This window comes from Typopeltis vanoorti, chromosome 12 (assembly GCF_054136105.1).
Source record: "Typopeltis vanoorti isolate ZY-2024b chromosome 12, IOZ_Tvanoo_1.0, whole genome shotgun sequence".
Classification (NCBI taxonomy): Eukaryota; Metazoa; Arthropoda; class Arachnida; order Uropygi; family Thelyphonidae; genus Typopeltis; species Typopeltis vanoorti.
Window position 1 is genome coordinate 62,714,990 of NC_143560.1, and position 16,754 is coordinate 62,731,743.

At 35.0% G+C, this 16,754-nt stretch overlaps 1 protein-coding gene across 3 annotated transcripts in view; it reads right to left on the reverse strand.

The window, feature by feature from the left end:
- Positions 1-4,841: 4,841 nt before the first annotated feature.
- The window catches only part of LOC150100838 (serine/threonine-protein kinase Nek7-like), a 132,113-nt gene continuing 120,200 nt past the window's right edge, over positions 4,842-16,754 (reverse strand). For all 3 annotated transcript variants that reach the window (XM_090401141.1, XM_090401143.1, XM_090401142.1), the window contains exons 8-9: positions 8,602-8,715; positions 4,842-6,122 (exon numbers count right to left, since the gene is read on the reverse strand). In XM_090401141.1, the coding sequence (XP_090257267.1) occupies positions 5,940-6,122; positions 8,602-8,715 (297 nt within the window). In that variant the 3' untranslated portion in view covers positions 4,842-5,939. The remainder of the gene's footprint in view (positions 6,123-8,601; positions 8,716-16,754) is intronic.

Below are 16,754 nucleotides of genomic sequence, written 5' to 3' on the forward strand. Positions count from 1 at the left end.
CTGAAAATAAACCCCAACTCAACCTCACCAGAGTTAAAGATCGGTACTATCAACGTAAGAAGCCTGAATGGCAAAGAAATGGAGCTAGCTGAGGAATTAGATAAGTACCAGATCGACATAATAGGGGCGACTGAAACAAAAAAGACCAAAACTGGTGAGATCTTTCTGAGCAATAAATACAAAATGTTATATTCAGGCAATGACAATCAAGGAAAAGAAGGAGCAGCCATAGTATTCAACACAAAATACGAGGCTAATCTTCTTGAATGGCAGTCAGTCTCAAGTAGAGTAATGTGGGCAAATATGATAATGGGGAACTGGACAATGAGACTTATTTGTGCCTATGGTCCACAGAAGGTTCTACTAAGGTAGAAGTGGAGGAATTTTTTGAGTCTTTAGAAAAAGCAACTGACACAATGAAAAAGGAAAAGTAGGTCCTTGTTGGGAATCTAAATAGCAGAGTAGGAAATGATTGTGAGACATACAAAAATATTTTGGAAAATTTGGAGAAAAGAGCAAAGCTAATAATAATGGCAAATATCTGTTGGATATCTGCCCAGGACATGGACTGGTTATTACTAACACCATGTTCCAACATAAATACGTGCACAAATTCACATGGAGAGAAGAGGCTAGGAATAAGGAAAGTCTCATTGACTATGTTATTGTTGATAGTGATGTTTTCTCCCTGGTGCAGGACACCAGAGTGTACAGAGGATTTGAAATTGGAAGTGATCACTATTTAGTCTTGAGCAGGATAAAATTGAATTTCATATTGAAAAGAATAACATGTAAGAAAGTTTTAAAGCGAATAAAAGTTGAGCAGCTCTCATATGTGAACTGTAGGCTAAAATACACAAAGATTATTGAAGAAAAAATGAAAGAGTTTGAGAACAGGAATCAAACCTTGGAGATTCAGTGGCAAACTATGAAGAAAACATTGATTGATTCTGCCAGAGAGGCATGTGGTGAGGTTATCTGTAAGGATAAAAAAATCAGAAATCCCTGGTGGACACAGGAAGTTAAAGAGGCAATGAAGGAAAAGAAGAAAGCATACCAAAAGTTCCTGTCAAATAAGTCAGCTTGTGCTCTTAGAGAATATAGAGACAAATGCAAGAATGCTAAACACTGTGTAAAACTAGCTAAAGAAAAGTCATGGGAGGACTTTGGCAAGAATATAGAAAATAAATATCAAGAAGGTGGCAAAATATTCTGGAGGTTGATGGAGAAGCTTAAGAATGGAGGAAAGAGTGCTGTAAAAGGAATTAGAGATGATAAAGGTGACATGAAAACGGGAGAAAAAGATATCCTTGAAGTATGGAGTAATTACTTTGAAAAACTGCTAAATGAAACAACCAGTGATGACAGCACAGTGGTAAAAAACACTGACCAGGCATGCAGTCAGGAATACACATCCATACTAGAAGTAGAAAAAGCCATCAAAGGCTCGAAATATGGAAAGGCAGCAGGAGTAGATGATATTCGACCAGAAATGCTGAAGTATGGTGGTATAAGAGTCTTACAGTGGCTGCACTGCATAGTTCAGAAAGCCTGGACAGAGGGACGATTTCCCGATGATTGGAGGAGAGCTCTCATAGTACCCATATATAAAAAGGGAAATAAAACTGAATGTGAGAATTACAGAGGTTTCCCTACTGAGTGTTCCTGGAAAGATCTATGCAAGTATACTTGAGAAATGGTTGAGAAGAATTGTGGAAGAAAAGCTTGGTGAAGAACAAGCTGGATTCAGGCCAAATAAAGGCTGTCAGGATCAGATCTTCACTTTACAACAAATAATTGAGAAAGCATCGGAATATAACAAAGATCTGTATTTGAGTTTTGTCGATCTGGAAAAGGCATATGACAAGGTGCCAAGAGAGAAGCTATTCAATACGCTAAAGTTATATGGTGTCAATGGGGCATTATATCAAGCAATACTTAGTCTTTATTTGAGTTGTAAGTCAGCAGTTAGAATTGAAGGAAGTACAGGAAGATGGTTTAATGTTAAATCTGGTGTGAGACAAGGATGTACGTTATCTCCTCTGTTATTCATTATCTATATGGATGACATTATGAAGGAAAGTGGTATTAAACACGATATCAAAACTGGAGATGTTAATGTCAGCTCTTTGCTTTATGTGGATGATGTTATACTTCTGAATAAATCTGCTACAAGTCTGCAAGATTCTCTGACTAAATTGAATAGCTGTTGTAATAGATATGTTATGAAGGTCAGCAATAAAAAGACAAAGACAATGAAAATAGTCAGAATCATTGAAAATGTCAACTGTGTTGTGAATGGAGAACCTGTGGAACAAGTCAAACATTTCAGCTATTTAGGCACAATTTTTACTGAAGATGGTAAATTAAATATAGAAATAGACAACAGAATCAGCAAAGCTGGTATGGTGGGAAGTCAATTGAATAAATTCATATGGAATAAGAGAGAAATCAGTCAGAACACTAAATTAGCTGTGTACAAGATAGTGTTCAAACCAGTTTTAACTTATGGATCTGAGAGCTGGGTCAGAAGTAAAACACTTGACCAAAGACTAGAGACCAGAGATATGAGAGTCCTGAGAAAGATTATAGGCATGAACAGATGGCATGAATGGCAATATCATATTAAAAACGAGGATATTAGGAAAGAACTTGACATTGTCAGCATCCAGGAATGAGTTAGCAGAGCTAATCTTAGGTGGTATGGTCACTTAATCAGAATGGGCGAGGAAAGATTAGCAAAACAAATGTTCTCTGCCAGGTTGGCAGCAAAACGATCCAGAGGAAGACCAAGATATAGGTGGATTGATACGGTACAAAATGCTTTAGACGATAGAAATATAAGATTTGATAATGTTGGAGTCTTGACAAGTAACAGACTGATTTGGAGGAAAATTGTAGATAGGAAGTTAGTAATGATGTAAATTTTTTCATGTAGTACTATCATATCCTGTACATCCCTTGAGGGTACATGGCAGGAATTTGATTATGATGATGAGAAAGATTAGAGGCTTGAACAGATGGCATCAATGGCAATGTCATATTAAAAACGAGAATATTAGGAAAGAACTTGACATTGTCGGCATCCAGGAATGCATTAGCAGAGCTAATCTCAGATGGTATGGTCACTTAAACAGAATGGGCGAGGAAAGATTAGCAAAACAAGTGTTCTCTGCCAGGATGGCAGGAAAACGACCCAGAGGAAGACCAAGATATAGGTGGATTGATACAGTACAAATTGCCTTAGATGATAGAAATATAAGATCTGGTAATATTGGAGTCTTGACAAGTAACAGACTCATTTGGAGGAAAATTGTAGATAGGAAGTTAGTAATGATGTAAATTTTTCATATAGTACTATCATATCCTGAACACCCCTTGAGGGTGCATGGCAGGAATTTGATAATGATCATGATGATATCTTAATATTTGAGGAGAGAGAGTACGATATTCATATACATGACTGTAGTATGTGAGCGGGATTAAGACAGCTTGGCTCTGCCAATGCCCCTTAATGTGAAATGCCGATTGTATTATAGATCTTGTCTGTTAGTGTAGCATTACTTATAGATACTTTTTATTTAATTAAGTGTTTGATTAATATGTACCATTATTTAGAATGAATAAACTTTCATGTTTTCTTTACCCAAAATACGTGTCTAATCCTTCAAGCCAATGCACCACTTGCTATGAATAGAACCTGTATAAGTTAAAGCGTGGGAACTGGTTACGACTGCAATATTAATATAAATATCATAAGAGTTTGTTTGTATTAGATTGCTAAATCATGTAATAGTTTGTGGGCTGACTCTCTGACAATATTAATTCTATTGTATAAGAATTAAGATGCCGCAGCTAAACAAATCAATTTTCTTAATTCCGAAAAAGAGTGGACTTCAGATTTTCAGCCAGGGAGAATTTGGCTCTACCTTGGGGCAATATCTTTGTCTGAAAGATTTGCACACGAGTTCAATTTAGAATGAGGCCACAGAAAGGTTGGGAACTTTGATAGATAGCTGTAACTAAGGGATTGAGAAGTAAGGGAAGAACAAAGCTGAAATAACCCAAGGTACAAACAAAATTTAGAAAAAATAAGTTAAAAGAAAAACAGAACATGAATATTAGGAAATATTACACCAGGAACCTTTGGTATGATTGCTTTTTTTTTTTTTTTTCCCAAGATTGCTTCTTTAACATCTTGTATCCACCATGGTGCTCTATTTTTCTATCATTGCAGACAGCTTCACCAAATATCTCTCTCTAGCTGAATCAATGTTTTCTTCAGAGTTTGCCACTTAAACTCCAAGGTTTGTGGTTGTAATCTTCAGAAATAGTGTACACTGGTTTTGGACACCAGTGTATGATCTGAGAATCCTTTGGGTGATATCACAGAAATAAGCATTGAAGATTTTCATGTATTTAAAAGTTGTCACTATTGAAAACCTTGGAATCTGTCATCCAGGACAGATTCCAAGCAATGACAACATTTTTTCAAGTATAAGAATGAAATAATTATAAATTCATGTTATCCAGACTTGCAGGTACATACACACACACACACACACACATTCTTTTATTTTTATTTTCTCGATATTGCTATAAGTACTTTCAAAAAATTGCAACTTTTCTTACATAATGATTTTCAGCACATTAATCTTCCTACCACCACAAAGTATGTATCAATGGACCAAACATGGATGTATGGTGTATTATTGCAATAACATGGATGTATGGTGTATTATTGCAATAACATGGATATAGTGTATAAGATGGATAGATTGTTCACTGCAACCAGTTGGTCAGTTAAGATCAGTGATAATTTTATTCTGTTAATTCAGAGCAATAAACACATATTATATCATTTGATCACTTTACTCTTTCATAAAAACAGATCACAAAATTCTATTCTTCCTTCAATTACTATTTTTTTCATTCTAATGAGCAATCAAAATTCTAAAGGATGACTATATAATAAAAACATAAGCATACAATTAAGAAAGTCATTATAGAAAAAATTATATACATGGTATATGCTAAGAGAAAATAAACTACATAAAAACCAGGAATGCTTTTTTTATTCCTGAGTTTTTTTTTTTTTTTTTTTGTAAATGGAACTGTCATTAGTGTATATAACACAAAATATGTATATACTTTGAATTTTAAATAAAATTTTACTAAATAACTGAGGTACGATTACAACTGCTGCAATAATTAATGATATTCACTGTCTCATAAAAAGTGAGTAAATATATTCATTATATTAACATAATAAATAAACTGAAATCACTAGATCAAAAAACAACATATAAATTAGCAGCCTTTTACATATATAAAATATACATCTGGAAAAAATGACTAGTATGAACAACTTGTACGTGCTGAGTAAAATTTGCACATAATCAAAAATATTAACATCTAAAAATAAAACACAAAACTCTTAATCATGATATTCAAGACTTGAAAGAATATTTGCCACTTTACATTATGAGTAACAATTTTGGATATTATCTTTCATATTTACAATTTCAAGATTAATACATAAAAAAGGTTACTATTTTTTCCATTCTAGATGAAAAGAAAAATTTATTTAGGAAAATTGTAACTCAGAGAAATCTTTAGATTTTTTCCTGACTAAATTTCAATGCAAAAAAAAATTTTTTTTGAAAATTAAAAAAAATTTATTTTTGCAGAACTTGAGTTCTTTCTCTCCCTCTCCCTCACTCACACACACCATGCACACTAATAATATATAAATATATAAAAAAGGAGTAAAACAAAGATATCACATTTACTTTCTTATATTTGTTTCACAATTTGAATTAAGAACTAGTTCTGTTCTTAGAAGAGTATACTGTAATTCAAAAAATTTAGTTCAAACTGACTCCATGTGATTTTTTGGAAAAAAAAGAAGTGAAAGTTAATAATCACAACACCCCTCATTAGGGCAACCTAATAGAATGCTCACTATTAGTAGAGGGAGCAGGTGATGATGGAGGTGCCACTGATGTAGCTGAACCAGTAGAATACATTCTGTACATCTCCTGTGAAAGTTTGTGAATATATTTTATATCTGGTCGATCACAAGGGTCAGGACTTATACAACTATCAACAAGGCTTCGAAGCTGGGAACAAAATGAAATAAAATTACTTAATTACTAAAATAATGCTGAAATGCAGAAATAATGCTAGATCTAATATCTACTTGACTTATATAATGAAATAAAATTCTTTTGCAGAACATATTTTAGTTGTAAAGAATTAATATGCATCAAAGTTACAAAAAAAAAAAAAAAAAGCAGAGAAACTTCTAGTTATGAATTATCTCCAGAGTTCAACAAGCTAGAAAGAAAAAGTATAGCAACACAAATGAATCAATCATATAAAATATCATTCAATCATTTCTATCGTTTGATGGTTCAAAATCAAAATAATCAAAATGAAACTTTCACACTGCCTATATGGATTAATGGTCTTCTGACCATTAATCCATATAGGCAGTGTGAAATCTAATTAGATATAAAAAGAAGAAAGATTAATTAGCAATATAGGATTTAGCGAACCAAGCTATATTTTGTCATTGTCAACCACAATTATTGCTCTACTAGAAACTCTTAGGTCAGGCAGATTAAAGCTCTCCATTTCTTTCTGTCCTTCCATATTCTTTCTTCATGAACAGGGTTCCAATTTGTCTTTTTTCAAAATTTCTCTATCTGGTGTCTTTCTGCCTTTTCCATGTCTGTTTCAGTCATTTCTCCTCAATTTTCAATTCATACATTCTTCTTCTTCTTGGCTTTCTTTCTGAATTCATTCTCTTTATTATGTCCAAACCATTTCAAGTGGGAATTTATAAGCATTTCTTCAGCACTTCCACTTATATATTTTGTATTGGTGTAAAACTAAAAATATGATTAATTAAGAATGATATGTTGTCACGAATGCAACACGCATGCATGGCAGAATGTGAGAGTGTTTGTGGAGAGAATAAACAGGAGACTAGAGAGATATGGATGTGTTGAAAGTGTGATATTCAATGAGTCATTAGTAAAGATAAATCAGTAACTGGTGGATGGAATGAAAGAGCAAGTAATTGCAGGAGCAATTACACAATCTTTTTCGTTGGTAAGCAATGATGGGATGCAAAGTATACACTTCATGGAGAAACTTCAAAGGAGGTGGAGGAGATGAGAGATCTGGGAGTAGAAATGGACAAGTACACGAAATTCATGGGCCATATTGCACAAGTTGTGAAGTTGTCACATCGGATAAATGACAATGATGCAGAGGATCTTGACATGCAGAAATAAAGAGGTTACGATTTCATTGTATAGTGCCTCAGGACTCATGGATTATTGTGCACAGATTTGGTCACTGGGTTTTCATTGTGAATGAGGATATGTTACAAAGGGTACAGAGAAAATTCACAAGGATGGTCAGGGGTTGTTATCAGGTTGACATGGAAGAGATTTTTCATAGCATGGGGAGGGGGGGCAAAACAAGAAGCCATCCCTGGAAAGTGTATAAAGAGGGTATAAGAAGAGGAAAGATACAAGTTCTTTACATGGAAAGTGGAATGCATTGCCTGAGTGTGTTGTGAATGTAGACACATTGAATCAGTTTAAGGAATGTTTGGATAAGTTTTGTGTATGTGATAATGTGTGCTTCTCACGAAGAGTCTGAATCCATGAAGATCAGATGTTAATACTAATATATTAATGTCTACCATCAAGCTACTGACCTCAATCTTCTTTAAAACAATGAACCTTCAATCAATTTCTCCACTACCTAGAGAGACACACACACCAGTACTGATTCTGTCTCTCTAGATCCACAGCCACTCTGTCAAGCCTACATCGTCTAACAATGAACAAAAGTTGGGAGAAACATGCTATTGCTCTTGCCATTTCAGAACATTTAACTGTCTGGCATCAACATATGATGTAAATTGCTGACCTGTTATTAACTACCATTCTGTAATTAGAGAGAGTGCTTCCTCGTGCTACAAGGTTTTGTTCTATCACCTACCCTCCCTCTCTCCTATCTATAACTTAACTGATGACAGTACCCGCCATTCAACTTGCTTATTCAACAAACCATACAATGCCAAGTATTCCTACCTTCAAAGCTGTCTGCAACCACTGTCTTAAACACTGGTCTCCATACCATCCTTCCATGAGAAGAGAATAACCTGATCACCTTCAATGCTACCAAAATGCAGTATTGCCTCCAGCTTGTTTCTCACAGAAGAAACAAGCAGGTTTGAAGAAACCTCAGAAAGAAAGAAAGAAAGGCTGCAACAGCCTTTCTTCTGAAGTTTCTTCTCCAACAATTATAATTTCCAACTCTTCAAGAAAAGTATAACGTCAATAGGTTTTTCTTTCCCAATCCTCACTTGCACCCCACATATACAGCATTGATGTGTTATAGGTTCTCTCTCTCATATATGATTTATGTATATATATAACCAGTAAGAATGCAAACGTAATTATGCAGTACTATCGTATTATCCTGCTCTTCACTTGATGATACAAACCACAAATTACCACATCAAATTATTATTATATTAAAATTGATATGATCAATTATCTAGGATCTGCTACCTACCTGTTCTGAATATAGATCACTAGGCAGTGGAGGATATTCACACTTTTCTATCTTTTTACACAAAGAAAACAGATTCATTTTGTCTCCATAAAATGGTGATTGTAGTGCTGCCATCTGCAGAAAAATAGATAAGGTGCTATAGCTCTATTAAAACAGATAAGGAGCTCCAGTAAAAAATTTAATCTAAAAATAAAATTCTTTAAAAATATAAGTGTGTGTGTGGAGGGGTATCATTTATTTCATTTTGATTAAAATCAAAATGAAATAAATGATACCAGCAAGCTCTTCAAATAATTCCTCTAGATTAATTTAGAGGAATTTGAACATAATCTATTTCTGGAAATGAAAAAAAATCCCAACTAGAACGATTCAACATGAATGAAATTCACGTGTCAAAATAAAATTTTTGAACTATTTAATAGCTATGTGTGTGTGTGTGTGAATGAAGTTACTTCACGTGCAAACTTTGTTTGCTTACACTTGGATAAAGGATGAAATCAAGAATATAATTTCTTAGTATCTTTAATTTATAACATAATCAAGCAGAAAAACTTTCAATATCTATCTTTAATTCAGAGTATTTTAGTATTAGGGCGTGACATCTTTTGGCTACTTGTACATGGAAATATGAGATCTGGCTAATGGCCCATACATGTCTGTAAGGATATATGCATTGCATTCTGGGATACTAAGGCAAGGATACAACTTTTCCATAAATTTTAATTTATGGAAAAGTTGTTCAAAAAACATATCAACATTTTGCATTTTTCATCTCTTGCACATACAAAGCACTGAGGAGCTATAGCTTCCACAACCTTTTGTGTGCTGAGTTGATATACAGTAGTAACAGATTTATCCAAACAAGCTGAATTTTTGCCAAGTTTTTGGTTTGGTTTTTGTTTCAGTTTAAGTTTGAGTACAATACTTTGGGTGAGTGCTGCATGTTTTAACTGTCTCTATGATATTTATTAATAGTGTTGTGCATTTTTAATTTTGTGAACAACTTGACATTCCTAGTATTATTCATTTTGTGCAGATATAACATGGATACATCTCCAAGAAAGTGCTCTTGGAGATGTACTCTTTCTCATCACACATCCATAACTCAAAGAGAAATTGCCAATGAGTGTGGTGTTGGTTTGGGAACTGTTAATGCAATTTTAAAGAGGCTTAGGGAGACAGGTACCTTTTCTTCTGACAAAAGGAAAATGTGGGTGAAAAAGGAAAACTACACATTCAAGATTGTTTACTAGTTAGGAAAAACAAAATGAATCCAAGATTGTCTGCTGAAGAATTAAATAGAGACTTGGCAGCTAGTGGGATTAATGTTTATCAAATGACAGTCCATCAAAGATTGTTGGAAGCAAGGAGAACTGCCCGCAAATCAAAAAAAGAAACAATTGTTGACAAAGGCTATGATGCAGAAAAAGAGTTTACATTGAGCAAAAGTGTACAAAGTGGAGGAAGGTCATATTTTCAGATGACAGCCATTTCTTTGTTCTAAGGAGAGTGAGTAACCTATGTTTTCAAATTAGCGGCTGAGAAGACTTCTCCTGCCCACCTTCGACATGCTCCTGAACACTCAGATCAAAAGATATTCAGGATTTTGCTCCATGCCACACTTAAAAAAAGTGAAAGAATCCCTCAAAAATCATAACATCCAATTGCTTCAGTGGCTAGGTAACTCTCCTGACATTAACCCAATAGAAAATTTGTGGGCAACAGTGCAAAAGAGATTTGGAAAATTAAATTGCAATACAAAGGATAACTTAATACAATCCATGCCTAAGCGAATTAATGAGCTTATTAGGAACAGAGGAGTACATATAAATTATTAGGAAAAGTTGGAGTTTAATTTTTGTATTTATTTTCTTGCAAAATTAAAATTTTCCTTGAAATCTGAGTGTTAAGATTAATTTGTTCACGACCATATATTATTATTAGATCTCCAGGCAGTCTCATCAAGGAGGAGGGCATAGAATATTTAAACCAGCTATCATACATTCTCTTAAACTCAGTTACACCAGATGCACTCACTATTTCAACAGAGAAGCTGTCCCACTCACTCATGGTTCTGTAAGAAAATAATGTAACTCTCATGCCTTTCTCACCATGAATGTTCTCCTGTTCTCTCCCCACCTTCCACATAATGAAAAACTTGATCAACTTTGAGAGGATGTTATCCTATAACATCCTCTCAAAAGTTTACAGACCTAACATATTTTCCCTCCCCACACATTCTCAATCCATCCTCCTAATCTATATTTCATATAGATTATTCTTGTAGAAAGGCTTAGACGTTCGTTATACATACTCATTAAATAACTTAAAGAAATTATAACATACCAAGGATATAAATTAAATTAAACTTTAATCTATTTCCAATATTTGGCAACATCACGTTGCCATCTTCACAGGAACTTAAAATAAAGACACATGCACATAGTAAATGAGGAGGAAGCAGGAAGCTATTGTTTTTCCTAAAAGCCCTGATGGTTCCCCCTAGTGGGCTATGTAGGTATTCTTATTGGGCTGAAGGTCTTCTGATGTAAGTCTCCCAAATTTGGGGCAGTCTCATGCAACCAAATTTGTTGAGGTTTGGCATGTTCCTTAGGACTGAGGCTGATTCCATGAATAGCCTTTCAAATTTGAATTTACTATGGTGTATTACAGTGGCTTTCTTCCACCGTATTCTATGGCATGTATCCAGAACATGGTCTGCAAGACCAGAGTGGCTGTACTGGTGAAACCAAATGTAGTCCTTGTGTTCTGAAATTCTGATATTTGCTGTCCTGCCTGTTTGGCCAAAGTAGGACAGCTTATAGCTGCAAGGGACATGGTATACGCCAGGTAGGTCAAGGGAAAGTGGTTGGTCTTTAGTGGAGCAGGTAGGGGACGCCAATTTTCTATACTGTCTATAACACGAGGTCAAGTCATGTTTTTTTAGTATTTTTGTAATTTTTTCTGAGGTGCCTCGGATGTAGGGAATGGTGATGGATTTAGAGTAATCCTTGTTGTGAAGGGGAGTGGGTTACTGATTTCAATATTTTTTGGATTTTTTTTGGGAGGGGGGCAGCCATTGGCTGAGTAAGTGTTGAGGATGTGGTTTAGTTCTGTGGTTAGGGCATTGTCATTTGAACAGATAAGTTTAGCCCTGTTGTGTAGTGTCTTAATAACTCAATATTGTTGTGAGAGGGGGGGGGGGGTTGTTGGTGAATGTATCTGCCTGTATGAGTGGGTTTTCTATACTGAGAAAACCAAGGTTCCATCAGGCTGGCAGGTGACTAGTGTGTCTAAGAAAAAGAGGCTGGTGTTTTTCTTTTTTTCCAGGGTGAACTTGATTCTGGGGTGTTGGTTGTTTAAGTGTGCTAGGAAGGAGAGGAGTGTATCAGAGCCATGTGGCCAAATAGCGAACACATCATCAACATAGTGAAATCTATGGTCGGTTTTTGTGGGGCAGAGTTTAAGGCTTTCTCTTCAAAAGTCTCCATAAAGAAGTTGGCCAAGGGTGGGCAGAGTGGTGAACTCATGGCTGTCCCCTCTATTTGTTTGTAGAATTTTCCTTGCAAAACGAAATAGCCTGAGTCCATTGTGAACTGAAACAGGGCTGAGATATCGGGAGGAAATTTAGCTTGGATTAGCTGTAAGGTTTCTTTGAGTGGGATATTTGTGAATAAGGAAGAGACATCAAAACTGACCATTGTGTCAGTATGTTGGAGTGTAAGGTTTTCTATGCTGGCTTTGAAGTGGGCTGAGTTTTTTTTATATGTGATAGTGTGTTGCCAGTATACTGTGTGAGCGCTTTGGCCAAATGTTTAGCTAATTTGTATGTGGGGGAATCAATGCCATCCACTATGAGACGTAATGGCACATTTTCGTTATGTATTTTTGGGAGTCCATATATAGGAGTTAAAAGCTAACCTGTGTAGTCCGTTTGGTTGAGTACTATGGTGGCATTTCCCTTATCTGCTTTGGTGATTACTATTTCTTTGTTTTTCTTCAATTCCTGCAGAGTTATTGGATATGTTAGTTTTTGGTGGTCTTGCTTTGGTGAGAACACACCTTACATCCAGTCTAATATTATTGGTGACGGGGTTTGGAAGGTAGTGGATCCCGCGTTCAATTCGGATCATTATATCCTTGGCTGGTAATTTTCTGGAAGCAATGGCGAAGTTGTGATCATGTGAGAGAGCGTTGAGTGCTTCAGGCTTCAAATTAACTGAGGAAAGGTTGACTACTATTCGGTAGGAAGTTTTGGTTCGGAGGTTGAATACTTTTTTAAATTCTCAAATTTCTTGATATGTCGAACTCATATTTTTTAAAATTCTTTATCCACAGCAGTGCATGAGATGTCGTATAAAATTGACCAAAGCTCTTATTCAAGCGCCCGAATAGCTAAGTTTGCGTCAGTTAGGAGAAAGTGAGTGGCGGCAATTTGTTCTTGTAGCAGAGGTTGGCTGGCGAGGTTATACATTTGGAGAGCCTTTTGGGAAAAGAAACAGTGCTTGAATTTAACACAATTTGGGATTACCTGATTATCCCTGCAGCGTTTTAGGAAGGTCAGACGATTCAGTTGTCTTGATAGCTTCAGCTTCATTTTACCGTAATGGCAGGTCTTCTGTGTGATGGAATCTCCGTGGATGACAATAATTCTCACAGAAAGGCTTAGACGTTGGTTATACATGCTTATTAAATAACTTAAGAAAATTACAACGTACCAAAGATATAAATTAAATTAAACTTTAATCTATATTTCCAATATTTTGGCAAAATCATGTTGCCATCTTCACAGGAACTTAAAATCCATCACCATTCCCTACATCCGAGGCATCTCGGAAAAAATTACCAAAATCCTAAAAAAACATGACTTGACCTCGTGTTATAGACCATATAGAAAATTGGCATTCCTTATCTGCTCTACTAAAGACCAACAACTTCCCCTAGACCTACCTGGTGTATACCAGGTCACTTGCAGCTGTAAGCTGTCCTACTTTGCCCAAACAGGCAGGACAGCAAATATCAGAATTTCAGAACACAAGGACTACATCCAGTTTCACCAGTACAGCCACTCTAGTCTTGCACACCATGTTCTGGATACACGCCACAGAATACGGTGGAAGAAAGCCATGGTAATACACCATAGTAAATTCAAATTTGAAAAGCTATTCATGGAATCAGCCTCAGTCCTAAGAAACATGCCAAACCTCAACAAATTTGGTTGCATGAGACTGCTCCAAATTTGGGAGGCTTACATCAGAAGACCTTCAGCCCAACGGCCAAGAATACCTACACAGCCCACTAGAGGACACCATCAGAACTTTTAGGAGAAACAATAGCTTCCTGCTTTGTCCTCATTTACTGTGTGTAGTACCTGCGTGCACATGTCTTTATTTTAAGTTCCTGTGAAGATGGCAACGTGACGTTGCCGAAATATTGGAAATATAGATTAAAGTTTAATTTAATTCATATCTTTGGTATGTCGTAATTTCCTTAAGTTATTTAATAAGTATTCATATAGATTAGGAGGATGATTTTATTTTATAACCTCAATATTATCTTTGTAACTCCTCTTTTCAGCCTTTCCATGGCATCTTTATCCCTTTGGAATCCAGGAGACAAAATCTGCACATAACACTCATATCAAGGCCTTGTAAAGAGGCAAAATGGTCTTACATATCCTTACATGCCGATGTTCATTTCAACATCACAATTATCATCCAAGCTGTATTTTTAATTTTTGATATCATTAGTAGTACTCCCTCCTCTGCTCTCTCTTATGTCATTCACAAAAATACTTCACTCTTTACACTCAATTCCAGTTACCACATCTGACTCCAAAAATCAGGTTTTTCCAATGCCAACAATTTTTGGCCATAATATATTCACCAAAGCAACAAACTCGACCATTTTGTTCCTAATGCATGCTACATTAGTGTACAGACAATAACATGTTAGTCCCCTTGCTTTTTCTTACTTAAATCTTGGCCTAGTTGATGAACCTTTTCTCTTTTCCCTCCCCAGGCACATTCAAACTATTCTTACCAAAATTCTTCAGCTATGCTCATTGAGATTCACATCATTATTAAGTCTGCACATCCTAGCTGAACTGAAATACACCTCCTCAGCATTCCTCAAAGATTATCTACTTTCTTTCTCTGCATTAAGCCCGATTCCAATAAATTATCTCTAGGTGTCAGATGGCAAATCTATTCAAGTGCAAGCCATCCCATGTACACAAGTATTTTCTATTCAAACTCACTTGCTAGCAAATGACAGCAAAATCACACGTTAGCAAGTGAGTTTGCAGTGACTCCACTGTCAAGTGCAAAAATGTAATTATCGAATCACCAGACCATATTACTTTGTTTTGATGTATTCTAATTTACTTACCCTATTATTATTATTAAATGATAAGAAGGATTATAATTATAATATATTATTATCATCATTATAATATAATAAGGATGAAATAATAAAATTTGCCATTCTTTCCTTCCTCTTACTGTTCTCCATATTTTTCTTTTCATATCTTAGTCCTTATAAACACTTTTCTGCTTTCTCTACCTCCCTGGTTGATTTCGAAATAATTCCTTTTAATCTGGAAATTTCATATATTAATTTTTCTTCATTGAGATCATCAATCCTTAGCTTTCTTCTTCTGGTGGTTTCTGGCATCATTATCAAAAACAATCTTAATTTATCAATATATCTTAAAATATATTAGCAAATGGATCAAAGTTAATGTCATATTAGGAAGATAATGGCCAGGGTAACAATTAGCATGCTGGAAAAAACTTGCTCGTCCATGGTTTTATTGCTGCTAATATTATTTTTGTATTCTTCAGAATCATGCTGATTATTACTATAGTGTGGTATAACTATAAAGCCTCCACAGCTCAGTCAATACAGACAAAGCCCTTTGGTTAGAAAGACCTGGGTTCGATTCCCATCAGTGACATGAGGAACCTTTATCTCGTCTTTTTTGACGAAAGGTCAGTTAGTCAGTCTCATACGGAGGTAGAGTTTTTTTTTCATTCCCCAGAACAGGCAAACTAGGGGATGCAGCAGAGGAGTGACGAACTGGCTGCATTAATTCATTGTTAGCACCTCATTGGGGGGGGGGGGATCAACCCATCCTAAGGGACAAATGGGAAGGATAAGATAGGTATAACTATGGGGACAAAGGCCTTCACACTGCACAGGACCCAAACTAAGTTTTCAGATACCTTTTAATTTATTAAAAATCTAAACTATCTTATATGGATTTAGGGCCATACTTTGTATTACACATACATTACTTTCTGGATACACTAAAAGGATTAAATTTAATAATTCAAACATAATAACTATTTATTTAATAAAACTGAATTTTTCTGACCCTTTGTAATTTGCTTTATTTCAATAGCACAGCAATCTTCAAAAAACCTTACACCTTTGCTATAAAAACAATTTTATAAAAGCAAAAATGAATTTCTAATTTAGAAATCAATTAAATATGAAGCCACATTCAAATAGATCAGGCAGGAAAAAAAAATCTTAAAAAGAAAGATAAAGTAAGCTGCAGAAAGGAACAAAAGCTTGAATGTGGAAAAATGATACATGAAAGATTCACAAATGAGGTAGAGTTTCAGTTGGTTAAAGATATAATAATATACATGAGAAAATGATACAATTATACCATATCATTTTTGAATGATAAGGTAATCTCTCTCCACAAGTACATGCCAATTTACATCAGGGATATGTATGTTCAGAATGGCCTAAGAATGGCAATACAAATTAAACATTTTTGATATACAGTAGAATCTTGAGCTAAATTTTTAGGTTTGAAAATAACAAGATCTATGAAAAACATCCCGTCTGACCATTTTCTTTGGTACATATATGAATAAGTTTAAGCCTTCTTTAATAAAATTTTGTTAAGATTTTCTTGTTGATTTCGTTATTTATAAGATGAAGTATGAAAAAAAAAATGTAAGCAGATTAGAATTTATCATCATCATCAAATTCCTGCCATGTACCCTCAAAGGGTGTACAGGATATGATAGTACTACATGAAAAATTTACCTCATTACTAACTTCCTATCTACAATTTTCCTCCAAATCAGTCTGTTACTTGTCAAGACCCCAACATCATTACCAGATCTTATATT